At 36.4% G+C, this 24,371-nt stretch overlaps 1 protein-coding gene across 1 annotated transcript; it reads right to left on the bottom strand.

Annotated features, from left to right (window-relative positions):
- Window positions 1-9: 9 nt before the first annotated feature.
- Window positions 10-23,491, bottom strand: LOC149829701 (actin-interacting protein 1-2-like). The gene is made up of 6 exons (XM_090015263.1): window positions 23,487-23,491; window positions 22,228-22,389; window positions 17,969-18,152; window positions 5,921-6,343; window positions 3,435-3,842; window positions 10-267 (listed from the first exon to the last, which is right to left on the bottom strand). Exons 1-6 carry the CDS (start codon window positions 23,489-23,491, stop codon window positions 10-12), a joined length of 1,440 nt encoding a protein of 479 aa, XP_089871389.1.
- Between the last annotated feature and the right edge of the window lie 880 nt (window positions 23,492-24,371).

The raw sequence follows: 24,371 nt of genomic DNA, 5'->3' as shown, positions 1-24,371 counted from the left end.
ACGATCCCGTTACTGCTGCACTAATCTCCACACACGAATGCATGCATCTTCACCAGAGCTTACAACAGTGCAATCATCATTGAAAACTAATCCATAAACACCTCCCAAGTGAGCACCCTTTATGGTTATACGACTTGAAGCTGGCTTATCAACTTCATATATAATTATGCTTGTGTCTAGAGATCCCGTAGCAACCATTGTGCTATCAGGAGACCAAGCCACACAATTTATACGAGCAGTATGGTACAACATGTTCTTAAGCTTAACCTGCAGAAGATAGTCAACTGGTTAGTGAGACAAATGTTCAGGAAGTTAAAAATCAAACCTTGGTAATTAACATTACATTTCTAAAAAGGATTAATGCGGAAGGGAAAGGAAGAAAGAGAGATGGACTGTGCAAATGGGAACCAAAAAGTTAGAAGTATGAACAACTTAAATATAGTGACAAAATCTATCAAAAATAAAGAAAAAAAAAACATGGATGAAGCATGACAGCCTTCCACTACTTTAATGTGTGTAAAAAGAATTTAGGAAACAAAAAGAAAATTAAAAAACCATATAGGATTTACATTGTGCCTGATAAATTGAACCATGGCATTTTGCTATGTCACATGGGTGCGGGTGCGGGTGCGGGTGCGACACGGGTGCGGCACAATTTCAAAAATTTTGGACACGGGGACTCGGCTATATATATATATAATTCTAGTAAACAATTAAAATTAAGTAGCCAAAACTATGACCTTAATTTTTTCGAAAGTTTCAATTTGGCATTCCCATTTCTTTATGGTAGTTCTTAAGCTAGCTTTTCTAATACTTGTGAAACCAGTATTTTTTTAAACTGGAAAAGCATTTATTTAGCTATCTCAAATGGTTGGGTTACCTTTTATCGTGTTTTATACATATTTTTACATAAGTTGTGACTTGTGAAACAGTCACACAGACTGTGCACACAGTCTGTGCAATGCAGTCTGTGACTGTGCAGACTGTGCACAGTCACACAGACTGTGCACAGTCACACAGACTGTGTGCAATGACTGTGCAGTTGCAGTTGCACAGTCTGTGACTGTGCAACTGCATGCATTGCACAGTCTGGTTATATATTAAAAAAAAGATATATAAAAATTGTTTTTTTTTGTTTTTTGTCTTAAAAATGGACATTTTTGGACTCGGTCAAAGTTGACCGAGTCCAAAATGTGGACGGACGCGGCCTGGACTCGTTGACCGAGTCTGACTCGGCGTTGACCGAGTCCGGGCCGAGTCCGAAGCCGCACCCGTGTCGGGGCGTGTCGACTCGGGTGCGGCACCTCCCTAGCCGAGTCTGTGTGACATAGGCATTTTGTAGTCTAGGAAAACAAGGGTAATTATAATACCGCACACAAGGCCGTAAATGCTTAAGAATTTTCAAGGTTTTTGGATCTAGAATGCCATTGACATACAATAGAATGAATGTCTACTACATTTTTCATAACAGGGATATTACGCCGAATCAATTCATTCTAGGTCTTGATTGCTTTGTCACCTTCTCATAAAAATCCAGAACATGCAATTAATAGCAAAGTACACCATTATTATCAAAACTAGTATTTGTCTTATGCACCACAATTTGCTTTGTAATCCCATTGTTGCTTAAAGCTAAACTTATGGTCCCCAATAGTAATATTCCTGCTTATTGCTGATCTCCAATCTTTACTGAGCTCCTCCTTTTCCCAGTTCCTTCAACTTGCTTCATGTCAAATTTTTTGTGTTCTGTAATTTCAAACAGCTTGTAACATGCCCATTCTATCCCTGACAATGCTCATCTTTCTGTTTAATTAACTCTTAAGGACAAGATGTAAGGATACGTGGCATTTCTTCAATATGTGTTTTTATTTTTGCTTTACGTAACATGCATTAGTATTGTATCATTGTCATCAATGACTCGTGTAATTGATTTGTAGTACCAGTTGGAGTCACACTATCTCAACCGGGCCATATTCAGGCAAACCTAGCTTGACTAATAAAAAAAAATTAACTCAATCCTAGTGAGGATTAATCTATTATGAGAGATCATCCCATGTGATTAATGAGTTGGGACATCAACCTGTTGTAGTTAGAATATTCATTTTCTCTTTCCTATTTCATTGAGTCAAATTGAAATGACAAAAATTGACACAGAATTAGAGCAGCCATGACGAAGTGATCTATTAATCTCATCTTCATGCTTTTTCCTCTAATCTTCTAACCTCTTTCTTCTCTATGGATTTAATATTTTTCAGAAGATTTCTTTGTTTTGAATGTTAAATTTTAAAACACTTACTGGAATCATAGGCAGATCTGACTGTTAGCTTTGAACAAATCTGGAATCTAACTTGTTTTTTGGTCCCATAGGCTTGGGTGAAGGGGATAAATGGATTGGTACGTGGAAATGGTAGCTCTATCTCAGCTGGTGGTGTGGTTGGCTGGAACCAAATAATCAAATCTTCAAGGAAGTACGACCTTGCAAAGGGGGGTGATTGAATTGGTAATTAAGTTTATGGTTCAAATCAAGCTTGCAAAGGGGTCAAGCTGAGGTTCCAGACAGACTTATGGTCCAGGGATGTAACTCTTGCTGAAAGATATCCACCGTTTTTTCACATAAACAGAGATAACAACATACTTGTAAGTGAATGTTGGAAAGGAAGAGCTAGTTAGTTCACTGAATTCAGAAGGAATTTCAAGGAGCAAGAGGTAGAAGATTGGTTTTGGTTATGGCTATTGGATTTTTAGGCCCATGGAAAATTTCTGACAGCGAGAATTCCTTATATGGAAATGTGACGGATGTGTTATGTTCTCTATAGCTTCATTTAGCCATGCTTTTGGCTGTAAAGATGTAGACCACTTTCCAAATGACACCGTCCAGGGTTTCCATCCCTCTCCTACAGCCAAGATATTTGTGTGGCTCTTAGCACTTGATAAGGTTAATAACCAGTGCAAATTGAAAGACAAAAGTTTCCAGCTTGCAAGTACTTGCTACTTCTGTTTCGATGAGAACGAAACAATTGAGCATTTGTTTTGGTTTTATCCAGCATTTCAGTGGTTGTTCAAACAAGCTTTGGATTGTGCCAATAAAATGGCCAGATGGGGATTTAGCTTGGATTGGTCGGAATAGGACTGGTGGTTAAGAATCTTAATTTGATCTATTCTGTAAGCTTGTTGAAATATTTCTTATCCCCTGGCTTAAATTATTTCTCTTAGACAAAAAAAAAGGATTTACATGGTTTGCAAAGTGTTATAATGTGCATCTCCCTCGCATACTGTCTGTAGACTCTGTACATACACCAATTCTTGTTTTCTTTTTGTTATGTGTGTGTGCTTGTGTTCAAGGATTGATACACACACACACACACACACACACACACACACACATATATATATATATATATATATATAGAGAGAGAGAGAGAGAGAGATGGTACCTCTCGAGTGACATGGTCCCATACAACAGCTTCTCGATTGAGATCACCAGAAATAAACATAGAGGCATCTGGGGAGAAACGAATGATGTTAATAGCACCACGATGCTTCTCAAGGACTGACTCTTCAGTGAGAGTGTCCCCATTGACAGAATAGACGTGGAGTTTCCCATCTTGGCCACCAACAATGGCCTCACTTCCATCAGGTGAAATTGCAGATGCCGTCACAGCAAACCCAAGATTCAGAGTTGACAACACTTTGGATCCACGAAGCATGATTACTCCTGAATCAGTTGAAAGCAATGCCAGCTCGGGCTTATCAAGTGCAATATTTAAGTCCTTTGGTTGTGCACCAATATCAATTTGTTCTTCATCACCACACTGATCAGCATGCAGCGGAATTCTCCTTACCTGTAAAATTTTGGGAAAAGGATCATCTCTTGTAGCAAAAGCAAGTTGAACATATTGTACATAGCTACAGTTGTTGTACAGTCAGCAAAATATAAGCCCCACAGCAGGATATCATCAATTGGAATTTGGCAGGTAGATTAAGAAATTGTTCCTTATTAAAGGAATATGCTATTCATCAGACTTGGTGAGCAATACTACCGTGTATTGAACTTTTATAATTGGCTGGAAAGCTTTCCAGACAAGAATATATGGACTATCCCTGATATTTACTATCCGAACATCAAAGAAGAGGACCAAATATTTGGAGAACACCTGATAAAATCATCAAATTGGACTAGGACAATATAACTTAAAAACGAGGAGAAAATCTCCAACCGAATAGCCTTTGGAAATCTTTCACATGTTATTGCCATTAGACATACTAGCGAGCACAGACATGCTCCCAGTCTATGCCACAGGGACTCACCAAAGAGGCCTCTGCACCCACGTCGACGCGACGCGGGTGTGGCACCCAATTCGGTCAACCCGCACCCAAGGTTATCATTGTCCAAAATGGACTTGGTTAACTTTGTCCATTAAAAAAAGGGACAGGGCTCGATAATGGGTAAGGGTACCTCGAGCACCCCCCTCCCCCCCCAATTAAAAAAATAAGGGGGTACCTCGAGAAGGGGTAAAGAGGGATGGGGCTTGAGAATGGGGTACCACGAGAAAGGGTAAAGGGGTGGTGTTAAAATATATATATATATATATATACCCTCTTGTGTGACAATCAAAGTGCTATCAACATGTGATTCAATCCTATCTACCACAGTCGTGCCAAACATATTGAAATTGATCAACATTTTGTAAGACAAAAGGTTGAAGAGAAGGAAATTGAACCAGAATACGTGTGGACTGCTGATCAAGTTGTTGACTTGTTTACAAAAGGACTTATCAAGGACAGATTTTGGATGTTCATGGTCCAAAACCATGTACAACTGGAGGGGGGGTGAAAAGATACTGTCATTTAGTATAAGGTCTGGAACTCAGAATCCAGACCCAATTCCTTTCATTTTAAACACATGCTCATTAGTGTTTTATTAATGGCATGCTGTAATTTTATCATAACATGTAATGGGTATTTTCATACCCTAGCTATTGTATTTGTGTGTATTTAATCAGAGAAGCAAAAATGAATACCCTGATTAGGGATTTTTGCTGCAGCCACGTTCTCTCTCCCCATGTTGTGCTGTTGCTTGTAGATGAAGAAAGGAACCCATGATTTCTATCAAGGCGGGTTGACCCGTTTATTAAACGGGTTAGTTTAAGCCCAACCTAAACCCGCCTAAAAGGCGGGTTGGCGGGTCGGGTTGGGAGGTCGTGTCAGGTTTTGCCACCCCTAATCTCAATATTTGTCATATTTTATGACAAAATCTTTGCAGTTTGTAGTTCTACTTTTAAAGGCAGTGACATTTTTTATTGATAAAAATATAATTTACAATCAAGCTCCTTTACCACCAGAGAAAATTATTAACACTATCACAGTTCACTATACATGGAGTTCACAAAACTATACTAGTCATCAATAACTTCACTTTTCATATTCTTTATATATTTTATATTTTTCACTCCATTGTTCTCTAAAATGCCAAAATTACTTCTGTAATATCACATAAGGGCATTTTATGAAGCACATTCTTGTGCCATTTCTATATTGAGGGATCTAACATTTCTCCATCAACGCAAGATTTCATTTTCTTGTTATTCAATTGCAATGAACATCTAGTCAGTCTTTTCCCTCAAGACATGTTTTATTTAGAACACAAGATCTTGTTGGCTTACTATGCCTGACTCAACATTGAGTAGTAATTTTAGCTAGTGTGTAAATTGCCTACCCCATCAAGGTGCAAGATTGAATTGAAATATATTCATTTCAGTGATCATATTGGATAATAGAAAGACACATCATCATGTTCTCCAGCCTAGTTGCAATCATAAGTCATCAAGAAAATCAGCTTCAAAAAGATGGTGCAAGCACACAAACCACAAGATATAAAAATAAAGGCAACTACTACATGTACATGAAGAAATGGTGCTACCTTGTTATCAAAGGCAAATGTGGTGAGCTCTCCTTCCACCACTGCAAAACATTTAATTTGAGAGTTCTCCCTTCTCTGTAACCTTCCTGCACATCCAACTCCTTGCATCCATCGGACAATCACCCCATCATAACTGCTAGATAGAATAATATTCTGGCTGCCTTCAGAGGTGACTGCCAAACCAGTGACGCTCTTCATGTGCCCAGAAAATGATACTGGCATCTTTTCTAGGTCATTGGCTGAATATATACTAATAGTGCCACCAAGGGAAACAGTGACAAGATGATTATTCTGCCACAGGCAACCAACTAGCATTCCATCCAGTCCAGAATCAGATGAAGTAAGTGTCTTCTTCACCTTACCGTTTCCATTTTCATCAATCTCCCACACTTTTGCACTTTTATTTGCAGACACTGTTAGCACCTGAAACAGCAGGATAAGCTTTCGCAGTAAGATATGAGAGTTGGCTACTAGAGAAATAAATATATAAAACAAATAATGAATAGGTATCTTTCTGTTGAGTCACACCAAAAGAAAAAATCATAATCAGCAAGTGCATTCTCTTTGAAGACCTAAAAATAAGAAAAAACAATGTATCAAATATTGCATTAACACTTTCCTTTAATACACCTGTAAAATTGCAACAGGCAATTCAGTCAAAACCAGAAATCCAGCAGTAGCCGATGTGATTCGAAGCTAACAAGGAAAATGAAGGGCTTTTCACCATCTCTATTTCTCATAGTGACATAATCACTTCAACAGATTAAGTTTGCAAACTAAAGGCTATTAAGATACAGCATACAATGCAAACTACTTGTCTTAGATGTTCAAATGATATAACCCAAATATTGTTAAGATATATATATATACATATATATATATACTTGTATATATATTATGTACTTTAAAGTTAAGTCAACTGTGGTTGACTTAGACTAGTTGTTGGACTGCTGGTCCAACGGCTAGAAATCTAGCCATTGGACTAGGTCCAACAGCTAGTCAAACTAATGTGGACTCCCTTTTTCTCTCCTTTAATCTCTTTTCTTCCTCCGTTTCTCTATAAATATGGGTGCCTTTGTAAGGTAAGAGAGTGATGGGTAGTTTTAAGCTTCTTGTGTGTTTTTTAGTGTATTGTAATGATGATTAAAATGTATTTTTCTTTGTATTTTTAATGTTCTTTATTAATGAAGTTATTCATTCACATTCTATTGTGTTTTATTTTAGTTATTACGTTTTTATCCAAATGCATTGTGTTTTTATTCTTGGAGTTCATTATAGAGTGCATTGAGGTCCATGCCATTTTGTGACATGGTATCAGAGCAAGGCATCATGGTCTTGAAAAAGATTCGTATTAATGAATAGCATGGATTCGAGGATTTTGCATTCCGGTATGTATCTTTAGCTTTTCTATCTTCATATGTATGGTAGGTGTTTTGAAAGGGTTATATTAAAAATGAATGTCTTCTTTTGAAATTAGAATATGTAGAAATTGTTAGAAGTCAAGCACCTTCGACCAAATCTTCATCCACAGCAGAAGAGAAAGGGATTTGCAAGAAGGAGAGGCGGCAATGACTGACATGATTCTCAATGAGAGGTTGTGCCCTATATTCAATGTTATATATATGATACAAGTTGGATTGGGTCTGTCAACCCAGACCCGATAATACCAACCATGTAAATACAATACAAAAGAATCATTTTGGGTCTAGAACTAGACCTGTACACTACATTCTCAATACCCTCCTTCAAGTTGTGCATGGTTTTGCAACATGGACAACTTGTTCTTCAAGAACCAAAAACGCATATTGGTACGGCCCTTAGTGAACAAATCTGCCACTTGGTCAGCCGTAGGAACATAAGTAGGTGCAACTTCTCTATCTTCAATCTTTTGCCGAATGAAGTATTGATCAATCTCTATATGCTTTGTGCGACTATGGTGAATAGGATTAAAAGCAATTTGTATGACACCTTGATTATCGTGCAAGAGAGTGGTGGGTAGCATAGATTCTCCAACTTCAGTCAAAAGATGTCTCAGCCATGTGGCCTTTATTGTAGGAGCCACCATAGATCGATACTCAGCTTCAATACTAGATCGTGCAAATGCACGTTGTTTCTTGTTACTCTACGCCATCAAGTTCCCATCAAGAAAAGCACAATATCCAGAAACCGACTGCCTGTCATCTGGAACTCCAGCCCAATCTGCATTTGTGTATACATCCAGTCGATGTTGCTCCCCTTTAGTCTTGGATTGATGATAAACTAGACCATCTCCAAGAGTTCCTTTTAAATATTGAAGGATTCTCTTGACAACATTCATATGCTTTGTTCGTGGGTCATGCATGAATTGTGAAACTTGATTCACTGCATACACAATGTCTGGTCTAGTGAAGGTGAGATATTGGAACATACCCACAAGACTCCGATATTTCTTGGAATCTTCATATGCTTCCCCATCCCGGGATCCGAGTTTATGATTAAGGACACTAGGGGTGGATAGAGGTTTATAATCCTTCATGCCTGCCTTATCCAACAAATCCAAAGTATATTTGTGTTGGGTTAGTGAAGTGTTTCATCCTGTCGATCCACCTCAACCCCTAAGAAATAACGCAAAACCCCCAAATCTTTCATCTTAAACTGTCGACTCAATAAGATCTTGGTAGCTTCTATGTGTTCATCGGAGTTCCCAGTAATAATAATATCATCCACATATATAAGAATTAAGGTGCGTGCCTGACAATCTCGAAAAATAAAAAGCGAATGATCAAGATGAGATCGAACCCATGTCTCTGAACTTCAATAGAGAAACTATCAAACCATGAGCGGGAGGCCTGCTTTAGCCCATAGATGGCTCTTCGTAGCTTGCAAACATGTGTGTTGGGGCTATGTTTGGTATAACTAGAGGGTTGCTCCATATACACCTCTTCCTTGAGAGTGCCATGCAAAAAATACATTTTTGACATCAAGTTGACTTAGAGTCCATCCATACTGAACTGACAAGGACAGAACTAATCGAATAGTTTCCATCTTGATCACAGAACTAAATGTTTCGGCATAATCTTGCCCGTATTCTTGAGTGAACCCTTTCGCTACTAGCCTCACCTTATAGCGTTCAATGGATTCATCGAGTTTATACTTGATTTTATAGACCTATTTAGATCCTACAACATTCTTGTTCGATGGTCTAGGAACAATCTCCCAAGGCCCACACTCATGTAAAGCTTTCATTTCCTCATTCATGACCTCAACCCATTTGATTGACGTAGATGCTTGTGAGAAACTGATAGGTTCATCATGCTTTTCAATCTGGGAGATGAACAGTTGTAAGTCTGTAGAGAAGTTGTCATAACTTACCCATCTTTCAATAGGATGGTGAATCCTCTCAAGCCTCCTGGGTTGCACAATAGGTCGTTGAACTTTGTCTTTGTTTCACTGCACATAGGTAATCCCTTAAAACTTTGTAACATCTGAAATGACAGGCATAGTAATATCTTGTGTGTTTGTCGACATTTCCTTTTCTGGGTGTACAACTGTACTATTTTGTTCTGCAGATAGTGTATGACATGAGGGTACGTCATGCATCACCATTTGATCAAGCACCTCAGCAACAAGCCATGGCTGATAACTTTTAGCATCCTTACAGTGTCCCTCTGTACTTCCTGAATCATCAGTATGAGTCTCGTCAAACACGACATTCCATGAAACTCTGATGCGACTGGTAGTGGAGTCATAGCAGTGATATCCTCTATATTGATCAACATATCCAACAAACCTACACCTGCATGCCTTTTTCTGAAACTTATCACGTTAAGAACTGTCAATATGAACATAGCATATGCAGCCAAACACTCGCAACTCATTATAGTCAGGATGAACCCCAAATAGTGTAAATAGCGTAAAATAAGGGGATTGATCTGCTAACAATTTCATTGGCAGTCGATTTATGACATAGACAGCTGAATGAAAAACTTTCATCCACAAGTTTAAAGGAATGTGAGTGTTATGCAACATACTCAGCGCACTCTCTACAATGTGCCAGTATTTTCTTTCAGCCGCACCATTTTGTTGTGGTGTGTGTGGACAAGATATTCGACGACCTATTCCATTATCTTAGAGAAATTCAGTAAATTCCTTTGATAAGTACTCTCATCCACCGTCACAATGAAAATATTGAATTTTAGTTGAAAATTGATTACAAACTAAAGCACAGAATGAGCAAAAAAGCTTGAAAACTTCAGATTTATATTTGATAAAATAAATACAGGTGTATCTAGAGTAACTATCAATGAAAGTAATGTAATAATGATTGCCCAATAAAGAAGACTGCGGGGCATGTCTCCAGACATCAGAATAGACAATTTCAAAAAGCACAAAATCTCTTTGATTTATTGAATGAAATGGAAGAACATGACTTTTACATAATTGACAACGGAAACAAAGAAGAAAATCAGCCTCGACATTCAAACTAGACTGCGGAACAAGTCCACTAGACACAAGCTTCTCAATAAATGAATGATTACAATGACTAAGACGACGATGCCAAATCTCTGGCTTATTACATTGAGATAGACTAAAACAAACTTTTAATGACACTGGACGAACTGGTTGTGAATTTATTGATGCATCATGAACTAGAAGAGACTCCTTGAAGACATACATGTTTCCCTGTCGTTCTCCTTCAACGAGTGTCTTCTTCGTGAGAAGATCCTTGACACATACAGAAAGAGTAAATTCGACAAAAGAATTAGTATCATTGACAAGTTTAGAAACAGAAACAATGTTTTTAACAATACTAGGAAAATGGTAAACATCAGATAAAGGTAATGAGGAATTGGGGAGTAGAAGGAAAATATTTCCAACATGAGAGATAGGATGAAGAACACCATCTCCGGTTTTAATAAATCTTACCAATATCACATGTCACATGTGCAGCAGCCCGGAGTTAATGTACCAAGTCTCCTACTCAGTTTGCTTAAAGCTCAATTCTGAAAGAGCGAAAATCAAAAGATTCTTCACATTTTTCTTTTCATCTCCTTTACGGTCGTCTTCTGCTTGTCCCCTAGTAGAAGGCCCAGCACCATTAAACTTGCCTTTGTTTTGCGGATTATGCCAGCAATTTGCTTTAATGTGCTCCATTTTATTACACTGAAAACATGTCGGGATGTTTATAGGGTTCCCTGGATACAAGTTAGGTGACATGTAGGGTATGGGAAAAAGCCCATGGCCTCCTTGATTACCTCTTCTATGTCCACGCCCACCTCAAAAGCCCCCACGTCCTCGCCCTAATACTACTCATGTGACAAGTACCTCATGGTTGTTGGAATTCAGGGTCATCTTCTCGCCCCTAATGGTAACTTCATATTGTAGTAGCTTAGTCCGTAGATCTTCAAAACTGGACAATGAAGGGAGGCATAGAAGAGAGGTGACTAACATGTGGTAGTCAGAACCCAGACCATTCAGTGCCTGTTGAACCTTTTCTTTGTTAAGAATTACGCAACCCACCATGGCTAGTTGATATGTAATACTCTTGATTTTGTTCATGTATTATGTCACTGATAAACTCTATTTCTTCAAAAGCTGAAATTCTCTCTTTAAATGCAAAATCCTAGCTTATGAAATCTGTGAATAAGTCTGCGCCAATATTTGCCACAACTCTCTGGCTGAACATTCATCTAGGATGGCCACTAATATCTCATGGGAAAGCATAGAGGTAATGTAAGCCACAACTGCCTGATCTTTTCTTCTTCATGTTACAAATTTTGAATTATGAATCAATTTGTTGGAAACCTCCCCTTTATCATCTCGCTCTTCTTGCAGGATGAATTCTAGTGGTGCATGGATCGTTCCATCAAGATATCCAGAGAGATCCAGACTCTTAATAAAAGGAAAACTTTGTCGCTTCCAGGTCAAGTAGTTATATGAGTTGTCCAAGGAAACTGGAAGGGAGAATCCATGTGAAAGGACAACAAAAGAACACTCTGACCAGCAGTTTGATTTACCAGCAATGTAAATTTGTTTTTTTTTTCTTTTTGCTACGAAAATAATATTGCAGGGAAACAAATAATCAGTAGAACACGACAAATTAATGATCTGAATTTTTTTTTGTATGGACCGAAACTTTGATTTGGTTTTGGAGAATAAGATTTGACTTGAAAGACAAAAGAGAGATCTAAGTTTAAATGGAAACACAAATCTGATCTGATACGATCAGATTTGATTTAACGCTGCTGAAGGGAAGAATCAATATGCCATGGCCAGATCTAATTTAGTCTGGCTTGGAACGAAAACACTAGATCTGGAACGATCCGATCCAGCATCAAAGAGGAAAAAAAATAATCAAGATTTAAGAAAACAGATCTGGTTTGACGTGACCAGACTGTTTGACGTGAACAGATTCAGTTTTAAGAGATCGAAAACTTAGAGAGGAAGAAAGATGTTTAAAAATTTTAAGAGAGAGATTTTTAACCCAATATGATAAGATCAATTTTCAGGACAGAAGGAGAATAGAATCTGATCTGATAAGATCAGATCTTGGATCAAAGAAAGGAAGAAGAGAACTCGACCTAGTATTTACTTCTCAGCCTGCTCTGATACCATGTTAGAAGTCACGCACCTTCGACCAGATCTTCATCCACAGCAGAAGAGAAAGGGATTTGCAAGAAGGAGAGGCAGCAATGACTGGCACGATTCTCAATGAGAGGTTGTGCCCTATATTCAATGTAATATATATGATACAAGTTGGATCGGGTCTGTCAACCCAGACCCGATAACACCAACCATGTAAATACAATACAAAAGAATCATTTTGGGTCTAGAACCAGACCCGTACCCTACATTCTCAATAGAAATTATTGTCTTTTAATATATTTTTTAGATTATGGATATGTATATTGAAAAAATTATATTTTGCAAAAATATGTGGTTTCTTAAAATCTTATGTGTTTCATGTTTTGCAAAATATTAATTTTTTACATTTTTTTTTGTGTCTCTTAATGTATGTATTTACATAGATTATCTTTGGGATTTTTAATATATAGTGATATTTCTTTGGTGATTCTAACTATGTGACCATGCATGATTTTAATTATGTAGCCTTTGTGATTATTATTGGATGGCATAAGCATGATTTGTCATCATGAACTCGAATGCATATTTTAATTTCTCTATTATGCATTATATTTTTTAGTGGGTTCTTGTGTATGCTTCTTGAGCATTTTATGAATAAAACTTATATTTTTTAAAAGACTCTTGTATGATTGTTGCTTAGCCCTTAGTAGTTTTATGTGCTTTTTGGTAGCTTAGTGACTTGAGTGTTTGTGCACTTTTGTAACCCTTAGTGGTTTCTTTCTTGTGCATTGATACTTCATTGCATGTTTCTTAAAGATTTTATATTTGTTACATTGTGATAAAATTCTTTGTATGATATATATGAGTTCATGGTTGTTGATAGTTATATAGCTCTTTGTGAATCTCTATATGTTTGTCATCAATTGTCTAATAGTAGACTAATGATTTAGATCTAGCTTCTTAGAAGCTTTTCTTTAATAAAATCATATACTTTTGTCTTTTTATTGAGATTTATTGGATCTTTTGTATATGATGTGCCTTAGTGCACTTGTTTCTTGATTGGTGGATTCATGATTCCATTATCTTTTGAAAGATACTCTAACATCATAATTTCATCACACCTATGTAGATTATTTATATTGGGCATGATTCTTGTCCATTATTTGCTTGTCAAAGTTTGTAAAATTTGTCATGAGACATCTTGTGTTGGAAGTGATTGCATCAATTGACATATTGTTGTGCATATGATTGAACTATATTCATTCTAAGTCTTCATCTACCTTTATTGGATTTGATTTAAAACTTTGTTTTTTCAAATCGGTACTTTTATATATGAACTCACTTATTTGAAAATCAATTTCCGTGAGTATTTTTTGCCTTCTTTTGGCATTGTTTTTTGTCCATCATAGATTTTTCTAGGATGCGCCATTTATTTTTGGCCTTGTTGTTGGGTCAGAGTTAGCCGTTGAGGTGAGTTATGTGTGCACCTCATGTCATCTTACTAGTCTAGATTCCCAAAGGTTATGAGTGATGTGTTGTCACTTGTCTTGGGTTTGATTGGTATCTACATCCATGTTGCTTTTGTTGAACAAGAGATGCTTGTTGGGGTGAGTTGTGTGCACCTTGGTTTTCTTATCAGTATAGATTGTCGCCTTATAGTTTGGCTCTAATTGACGGTTGTTTGATCTCTAGTTCTATGAGTGTGTTATATCACTCATTTGTTTATTTGGACAATGTTATTATGAATACTTATAATTATGTTTATCTGTGATGGTTATCTATTTTGAAAATATGGTGTTTGAAAGATTGTTAAAATTGATACATTTATCCTTCTTGATGACATTAGTTTGTTTTTATTACAAGCTCTCTTACTTTGTGTCTTCTCCTATTATGTCTCTTATTTAAAAGATATTTTTGTGGTGAGTTATATGCACCCATTGGTTATTCACATTTTGTGTGTTTGTATTATACTCTTATTTTAGTAGCTGATGCACTTGAATATTGAGGTTTGTCTCTTATTTAAGTGTCATTTTACGTAGACAAGAAAGATTTGTTTGCAATGAGTTAGGTGCACCCATTGGTTATTCATACTTTTTGTGTGTTTGTATTATGCTCTTTTTCTAGTAGCTGAAACATTGAGGTTTGTCTCTTATTTAAGTGTTATTTTATATAGATGAGATGTTCACACTTTTTGTGTGTTTGTTAAGCTCATAAGTGGCATTGTCATTGATCTCTTGTTCTAGCAGCTATTACACTTGAATTTTGAGGTTTGAAGGTCAAGCGAGGTAAATTGCTTATGGTGGTCGAACTATTGTGAAGGTTTGCAAAATATCATTTCTTGATATTTGTGGGATTTTCAAATCTCTCCACAAAATTTCTAAAAAAGATTCACTCATTTACCCTTGTCTGGGAAATGGTTATTGAAAATTCTTCATGCATTTTGCATTGAATATGTTTTAATTGCATGCTTAAAGATATTTTAAATGTGTTCCATGATTAGTTATCTTGGGTGATTTACATCATGATATGCCTTGGTTGCATAGGATGCAATATTTTGAGTGTATTTATAGATATTGTTTCTATTGTTGAGATTTAAATTGTTATTAATATTTGTCATTATTACAAAATATCTCTTGTTATGATTTGTACGTGGGATTTTGAACTTCCCCATTATTTCTGTTGTACATTTAATATGGCTACTTGTTTTGAAAAACCCTGCTTTATGAATATTTTTTATGTGGGTTAAACTCTTTTGTGAGTTATTTATTCATGGTATTGATGTTGTTTGAAAATTCATATTTCATGCATTAATGTGCTTTTCGAGATAGATGTGTGTATTGACTTTCAATAATGCATGTTTTCATGAATGTTTAAAGTGATGAATGATTTATACGTTTATCTTTGAGATATTTTATGCATGCATCTCTTCTTTTGATAATATGCAATTGTGTTCTCTTATAAATCAAGAACTATGATTTCGTAAAATTATCTATTGAGGTGAGACTCTCAATGAATATTGTGTATAAAAATTTAATGACTTTCAAAATTGATGTTGAAAAATTTTCTTACTATTAAAAGATTTTGAAAATTATTAAAATGTCTTATTAAATATGTATTGTATTTTTGGCGTGTTTGGTCATTTATATATATATATATATATATATATATATATATATATATAGAGAGAGAGAGAGAGAGAGAGAGAGAGACAAAGAGATGGGTGTGTACGAAATGAAATATGCGAATGAAATGTGCTAAATGGGTTTTTCTGCTCTTTTGGTGTGGGTTTTTTTTTTGCAGTTCTGACCCCATAAATGTGTTGGGCATGGTCAATTTACGAGGAATCCACACTTGGATCATGTGTTTTCGATGAAAAAAATGATATTTGGAGCCTAAAAATTAACAAAGATTTTGGAATGGTGATTTTTTAAACGTTATAAAAATCCGCTCATGTGTCAGAATCGAACACTTAAAGAGTTGAACCCTATAAAATCAAGTACATAGATCACATTTGTACGATTAGAATTTAAAAATAAAACAAAAAAACCCTGAAAAACTCATTTAGCATGTTTCATCTAGCATATTTTATTTAGCACATACCCATTACTCTCTCTCTCTCTCTCTATATATATATATATATATATATATATAGTTATTTTTAATTGGATTGCTCCTTTTGCACTCTTTAAAATATTGGCATTATTGATGATTCTAGAGAACTTTCAAGCATATCAAGGAAGATCTAGAAGCTCCTTCAAGAATTTGTATTATAGAAGAACATGTCGATATCTTGTGTAATGGGATTCCTTTTGTAATTGCAAACTTATAGTGAGTCAATGTAAGTTTGAGCGGGGGCGTTAACATATATCATGGTTGCCAGTCGAGGAAGCAGGAGCAGGAAGCGTGGCACTTTCAAAATTTTAGGAAGCGAGAAACGTGAGACTACTTAAAAGTGAATCAAGAATCATCTTGGAAGCGACCTAGGAAGTGAACCGGAAGCAACCTACGAAGCGAGGGGGAAGCGAAAAAATAAAAATAAAAAAAAATGAAAAAAGGGAGGAAGCGCAGGAGAAGCGCGGGGTAAGCAACGGGAAAGCACGCTTCTCAAAAAAAATGGCGCTTCCCAACGCGTTTCGGAAGCACAACATTTCGTGCTTCCACTAGGCTAGGTGCTTTCGGTAACTCTGATATATATACTTTAAAGTTAAGTCAACTTTGGTTGACTTGGACTAGTTGTTTGACTTATGGTCCAATGGTTAGTGTGATCTCCCTTTTTCTCTCCTTTAATCTCTCTCTTCTTCCTTCTTTTCTCTATAAATATGGGTGGGTGGGTGCCTTTGTAAGGTGAGGGAGTGATGAGTAGTTTTAGGCAGAGTTACTGGAAGCACCTAGCCTAGTGGGGAAGCATGTTTCGGAAGCGTAAAAGGTCGCACTTCCAAAACGCACTGAGAAGCGCCAATTTTTTTGAAAAGCGCATTTCCCATTTATGGGAAGCGCGTTTCTCTTTTATGGGAAACATGCTTCCCATTTATAGGAAACACACTTCCCATTTATGGGAAGCACGCTTCTCCTTCGCTTTCCCTGCATTTCCTCTCTTTTTTTGTATTTTTATTTTTATTTTATTTTTCGCTTCCCCCTCGCTTCCTAGGTCGCTTCCAGATTCGCTTCTGGTTCGCTTTCGAGACGATTCTTGATTCGCTTTTAAGTCGTCCCATGCTTCCCGCTTCCTAAAATTTTGAAAGTGCCACGCTTCCCGCTTCCACTTCACATATCGCTTCCCGCTTCCTCGACTAGCAACCATGGTTTTAGGTTTCTTGTGTGTTTTTTAGTGTATTGTAATGAGGATTAAAATGTATTTTTTTTGTATTTTTACTGTTCTTTATTAATGAAGTTATTTACTCACATTCTATTGTGTTTCATTTTAGTTCTTATGTTTTTGTTCAAATGCATTATGTTTTGACCCTCGGAGTCCATTATGGACGGTATTGGGATCCGTGCCATTTTGTGACAAATATAACCTCAACCAGGTTTATCCAACTACACAGAAAATATGAAAGAATTTTCTATCAATACCAAAGTAAAGCAGACTAAAGCACACAATGAAACTTTGGATTAACACTTCCACTCACACCTGTAATACAGACAAGTACAGCCCCATCAGAACCAGTATGGTGCTGGAGACCATTAGAATATAGGTAAACCAGATTGTATAAAACTTTCATTCAACAGATAAATGAATGTGCTTCTTCGATCAACCAAAAAACAAAAAAGTAGAAGAAAAACTCTCCATTAGTCAGGCATTTGATTATATGAGTAACATTTAAATTTAATTGTGTTCCAATTAAAATGTTCATATTATCAATCTAAGAATCTGAAAAAGGAAAAAGTAGATATCATTCAATGTAGATATTTGCATACTAAGTCCACCACTGGAAGTATAATTATTAATCAATAATGAAAATAGCATAGGAATATCATAAATACCTCTTTACTGTCAGGACTCCAACTAACAGCATAGATGCTACCATTGTGACCTTCAGCAGATAGCTCCCCAATCTTTTCTCCTGTCCTCCCATCATATAGTATACCTTTCTTATCTGAACTTACACTGATAAACTTGCTTCCATCAGGAGAAAACCTTACACAATTGACAAAGTTGGAATGTTCCCTGCACTTCAAACAATAATGTTTCCTTTACATACTACCTCTGTTCGGTAAGACACAATCAAGAACATCTTCCTCAGCACATTATATTTTATTATGGCCACAAGCCTACATTGCTACAATGCCATGAATGAGTTTTTTATCATTGACATAAAATTAAAATAATGACTACATTTCTCCTACAAGAAATTTTGAAAAAAAAAAAGAAAAAATACCAAGCACTCGATGTTAATTAATATGAACCCTAGAACATTTTTCCAGAAGTTTTGCATTGGACTCTGCAAATCAAGGACACGACTGTTGCTCCAAAATAAAGAGTATGCTTCAACAATTAATGGGGAAAGGCATCTTGTAAACAATGTAGCCAAATCACACCAATGCACAATATTTGATGGGCCAAACAAGCAATGCAAGGAAACTTGAATAAATGTTATGTTTCTGCGTTCTATCTTGAACCAAGAGGCTACCATGAATTAAAATCTTAGAAGGATGAAGACATCTAACACTCAATCCAATTGCATCGATCAGAAGATGGCAGGTTTAGTGGATACTTAAGGGAAGTTTTCCACTTTTTCACTTTTTCTGTTTTGGTTAGCCTAACTGGAGTGCAGACCAGTGAATTAATGAGGTAACAAAAATAAAGGGTTCATATACATCATGATGACCACTTTAGAGGTTTATCCCAGGGTTACCGGAAGTACCATAGGACATGGGGAAGCATGCTTCTCCGAAGCATATTTCGGAGGCGCGAAACGTGGCGCTTCCAAAATGTATCTTTTTTTCCTTTTTTTGTTTTTTCCTTTTTTTGTTTTTTCCTTTTTTCGCTTCCCCCTCACTTCCCGCTTCCACTACCCGAATCGCTTCCCCAACTGGCAACTCCGGTTTATCCTTTGAAGTACAATATGTTATAAGGAAGCATTACATGAGAGTCAAAATTGATTGGCTAGTGAAGTCCTTTTTTGTATTCAAGACCCAATAGGTCAAAAGATATAGTTATGAAGGGCATTTTTGTAAACTGACTTAAATTACCTTTATAAGGGTCAATATGAGAGGGATAGGGCACGATTCCAGCCCCTATTCTCTTTCTCCCTTGTCTTTTCTCACTTCCTCTCTTTTCCTATATCTTCTTCTTCCTCCTCACTCACTCATTTCTCTCACCTTGTTTCACAGTTCGCACACACCACATATTCTTTCACACATCAAAGGAACATAATCATGTTACCATCAATCTGAAGATGGTATCAGACCAGATGAAGATATGAAGGGAAATTTTGAAGCATACATCAACCACAAAATGACAAGGGGATTCATGACCTGCCACATGGGAGCTCCCATCAGTTTTGGTTGCATTCATGCAGATAATATTTCAGAAGATTTTGGTTAGGGAGCTCCAAAATCCAAAATTCAGTTTTTAAACATTATAACAAAAAGTATTCTTAGGTATTTCCAAAAAATCTATGTAGTATAAACCTCCTTCTTTACAGCCTTCTCCAATCAGCTTCCCTGAGAGACGATCCCGCACTCATAAACCAATAGAAGAGAAAGAAACATTATACCAAAGGTCACATAATTAAGAGACAAATAAAAGATTTAGGCTTACCTTGGGAATATATCTAATTTTTTGAATAAAAAATCTCTTTAAAATATTTTCAAAATTTCTTATTCCCTTTATCTCAAGAGATATTCTATCAACAATAAAAAACATTTGACTCGCTTGAGTTATGACATCCAGATAAAATATCACAATTTAGTGTCATATGAAATGAGGCACATGAGCCAAGAAGCCAAAGAGACTTACTGGGATCAAAGATGCCAACAGAAGAGACCGTAGCTTCGGTTGGTGAAGCTCCTTTGAATAGAGGTTGAAGAGCTTCTACAATTTGAGTCAAGGACATGCTCTCAATAGTTGATTCTTGTGTAGCTTTGAATTCACTTGACTCTTGAGCAACGGAGGCTACCTTCTTCTCATAGGGTATCTTTAGTTTAGGACAATATATCTTGACATACCCCGGTTCACGACAATAATAGCAAATAATTTATTTTTTTTTCAAACTCATTGTCTTGCTTTCCATAGCTATCATTGTTTGGTCTCTTATAATGTGATAGTTATAATGTAGTAGTTGGTAAGCATGGACATGGTTTCTCAGCCTAGACACGGCTATGACCGAATTATCATCATCTTTAAATGTCTTTTTTTTAGTCTATTTTCTTTCATACTTAGCTCTTCAATAGAGAGAACTTCTCCTTTATGAAGAAAAGCCGATTTAGTAGACTCAAACTCCGGTCTTAGACCATTGATGAATTGATAGAAATGTTTCACATCAATTTGTCTTTGACGGAGTTCTATGTCTTTGGGATAATGTCATTGTGACTCAAGAAGAGCAAACTCATTCCAAAGGTCGAACAACTTACTAAAATATTCTCTAATACATTTTTCTCCTTGAATCATAGTGTGTACCTTGTCTTACAAGTTGCAAATGTGGGTAATATCTTTAAGACTATGTCACAGGGACTCTTCAACTAGGTGCCGCACTCACATCGCACCCGCACCCGATGCGATCAACCTGACCCTGGGTGCAGTCAATGCACCCAGGGTCATTTATGTCCAACTTTTTGCCGCATCCCCGCACCCAAGTTTTTTTAAAGTGTCGCACCCCTGCCCCTGCACCTGCACCCATGTGACATAGATTTAAGAGAATACATTTTCTTAAGATAGTCTCATGCAAATATTTATTTGCATGTTCAAATTTAGCTAGACTCAAGCACTTCTTGATATCAAGACTACTAATGACCCAAGACATAATCTTGGCATGCCCCATTCTCCATTCTTTCCATTTTTTCTCATATGTGGCCATAGCCATAAAGATTCAAATAGAGATACATGTTTAAATTACTTTGAATAGAAAGCTAATCTAGTTTGATCTAATTTCAAATCTAACAAATATGTTAATCAAATCCTCAAACTGTATGAATCCATATGTATATATGAAACTTAAACCTTTATGAATGTGCAATTAGATTTTCTAGAGAAGCGTCATTTGTTAGTAGCCTTTTCCCTTATCGGTTAACTTACTCTTTTATCATTTATATATCCATAACCTATGTTAACTGTTAAGAAAAAGAAAGTTTGCCAAGCCCCTCATGTTCTTGTCATATTTTCTGCTTTTTGCCATTTTTATAACCTTCCAGCCTTAAACACAGAGGGAGAGAGACCTAAATTAGTAAGTGTTCCTGATGTGCTCAGACTAGATTCATAACTATATCGCTCTCATGAAGGGGGCTTGGCAGTTATAATGTATTTTGAAGCAATATTATCAAGATATGAACTGTGATCTGGAAACCAGCAGGGCCCATCCTCTAGGACAGAAAAGCTCTCTAGTTATGGCTTGAAAAATCTGTTTAGATTTTTGGTAGAAAAAGTGGTAGTCCTGTCCCTACAAGAACAAAGATCAATTATATTAAAACATTTACCTAGACGGTGCAGTTAATTTAAACCTGTGTTGGCCATTTTAGGAATAATAGTTTAAATGTTATCTTCAATACCCTGATATATTCCCCTTGGATGTTATTAGTTAATTCTCTTACTAGTTTTAAACAGACTACACATCAGATAAAGGGCAGGTATACATCTCCCTCACTAGAGCACATAATTCCTTACAATTTGGAGAAAATATTATTTACATCATGTGCATTGCTTTTGGAAAATGTCATTCAAGCATGAAGATACTAGGAACACTTATTTATACCATGATTTTATATTCCATTGCAAGTTAAACGTTATAGTAATGTTTCAAGCCAGAGTGCACTCCTAAAGTTTGAGAATGGTCATTATTTACTTAAAAGCTAACACATCATATACTGAATAGCTATTAGAATTTCATTTGCTTCGACAGGCTAACATGTCACGCTTCAGTTCCTGCATTGGATCCTCATACCTTTACCAAAAAAGAAAGACAATGTACCAAAGGATTCTTCATACAAAACAATTATGTTAAAACAGCTGAACCTTTAGCAAATTTGCACTATCCTTGACCTAATATAGTATAAATCAATCTCTTAAAACCATAAACAAGACTAACCTTTGTGACAGTTTGAACCTAAATGGTGGTCCCTCATAGAAATTCACCAAGTAATCTTCTCCACATGTAACAATACGAAAAGGTCTTGTAGGCTTGAATGCACAACTTAAGACACGTCTTGAATGACCGTCAAACTCACCAACAGTTGATCCGGAATCCCACCTACAAACAAAAACAAAAAATACAACAAAGAGAAGGAGATCACCATGACAAAGATGGATTAAACTATAAATTGTGCAAAGCACAAAATACAACCGAAACAAATTTAAATGTAAAATATCAAGGCAATCTCAATCAAACTTCACATATGGTAAATAATGCTAGAAAAAAAAAAGATATTATCTCTATCATAAACAGAATGTCAATGATAGAAAGACAAAAAAATCACCCTTTCCTTACTCTTTGAGGTATCAAAAGAAAATGGAATTAGCAACATTATGCATGCTTGCTTTGTCATTTTTTAATTGTGTGCAAATGATTCAATTATAAATAATAAAAAAACTACATGTGACGTGCACTAAATGGAATTAGCAACATTAAACTGTTTAAGAGAAAAAAGTTTGTTCGGTTCTGAGTGCCAAACGTGTAAGCCTGTTAGGTTATTAGTGGACAGGGTCACACGCATTTACTTTTTTTTTCCCTTTTTTTCGACAGTACCATTGGGATTCGAACTTACAACCAACACAAGTGACGTGCACTAACTGCTCTTGCCAGATAAGCGGATCTCCCGTTGGTATCTATTTTTTTTCTATTATATTTTTTTATAATCCAAAGAAGAATAAAAAATCATCACCGACGGCAGATTGTCGGTCCCTCATATTTTGCTTGCACTCTGAGACTAGGCCATGGGTTAGATTTAGATGGTGCATTCATTTATGTGAATCCATTGGCATTCATAAACGATAGGACGAACTCGGTCTGGATTCAAGTGGGTCTGGCGTCCTACTCTGTCCTTGAGGGACCTTTTACCAGACTGGCTTTTGAGAAAGCTACGATTCCGAGTCGACCAGACGTTTGCTGCATGGATTGTCAAAGTTGGGCCGCATTTAAAAAATGTGACGCCTCTTTTTCTAGTCTTTTGGCTACGATGAAACAAACATTTAGCGGCGTTTTCTTGTCAAGGAATAGGGTTCTGCGGCACTTCTTTAGTGGATTCCTCTGCGGCGGAAACTAAATGGGACCCACATGAGAACAGTTTTTCGAGAAAAATGAGAGTTAAGTGTGTAAAATGACACACCCGTCGAGGCATTTTTCCATACGCCATGTTTGTTTTGGCATTGTAAGTTCTGCAAAAACGCACGCCCATCGATGCATTTTTTGCGAAAAAACTTGAATTTTCCATGACACACAAACACCCCCTTAAACATCACAGTTAAAATTGTCATGTTGGCATCGGTGAGTCTCAGTTTTTTTTTTGTTACCTTTTCTTTCTTATTTTTAATAAGCAAGATGGGGTTAGGCCGACTCCACCCGTTACACTACATACCATTGGGTTTTGAACTTGCAACGTTCCATCACATGGTGACTTGCACTAACAGCTCCTACCAAACAAGCAGAGCCCCCGTTGGTTACCTTTTATTAATCCTTTCATACTTCTCTCAATTAAATTGAACTGGCAAGAGCTTTTAAAAATCGATGCCTATTTTTGTATGATAGATCATTCCCATCCATGAAAATGGAACAAACAGGTCTTTGAAATATAAAAAACATTATTTTTTGACAAAATATTATTATGTAATATATACAAATTGGGGTCTCAGGTTCATGGCGTTATCCCTCAACTTGCTCATCAAACAGCAAAAAAAAATAAAAAGAAAAAGACAATTCTCCCTCAATCAACACAGCTTATTTGTCTCTTCTGGTTCATTTTTTATGTTTGTAAATGTAGCTATGAGAAACTCAAAGTTAACCAAGCAATGGGTCAAGTCAAGCTAGATGATGGGTTCAGGGCTAGTCAAACTCTTCCTATTTATTTCTTGTCCTAAGTAAGATTATGTTAAGACGTTGCCAAAATACATATTTGCTCCTAATTAAGTGAGTCATTAGTAGCCAAAGCTGTGTTGTTGGTAGGAGCTGTCAGTGCATGTCTCCTTGTAGTGGGAAGTTGCAGGTTCAAAACCCAATGGTAGGTTGAATAACTGATG

This window comes from Nuphar pumila, chromosome 8 (assembly GCF_984573655.1).
Source record: "Nuphar pumila chromosome 8, dmNupPumi1.hap1.1, whole genome shotgun sequence".
NCBI classification, from domain to species: domain Eukaryota; kingdom Viridiplantae; phylum Streptophyta; class Magnoliopsida; order Nymphaeales; family Nymphaeaceae; genus Nuphar; species Nuphar pumila.
This window is presented reverse-complemented; position numbering and strand designations above follow the sequence as displayed.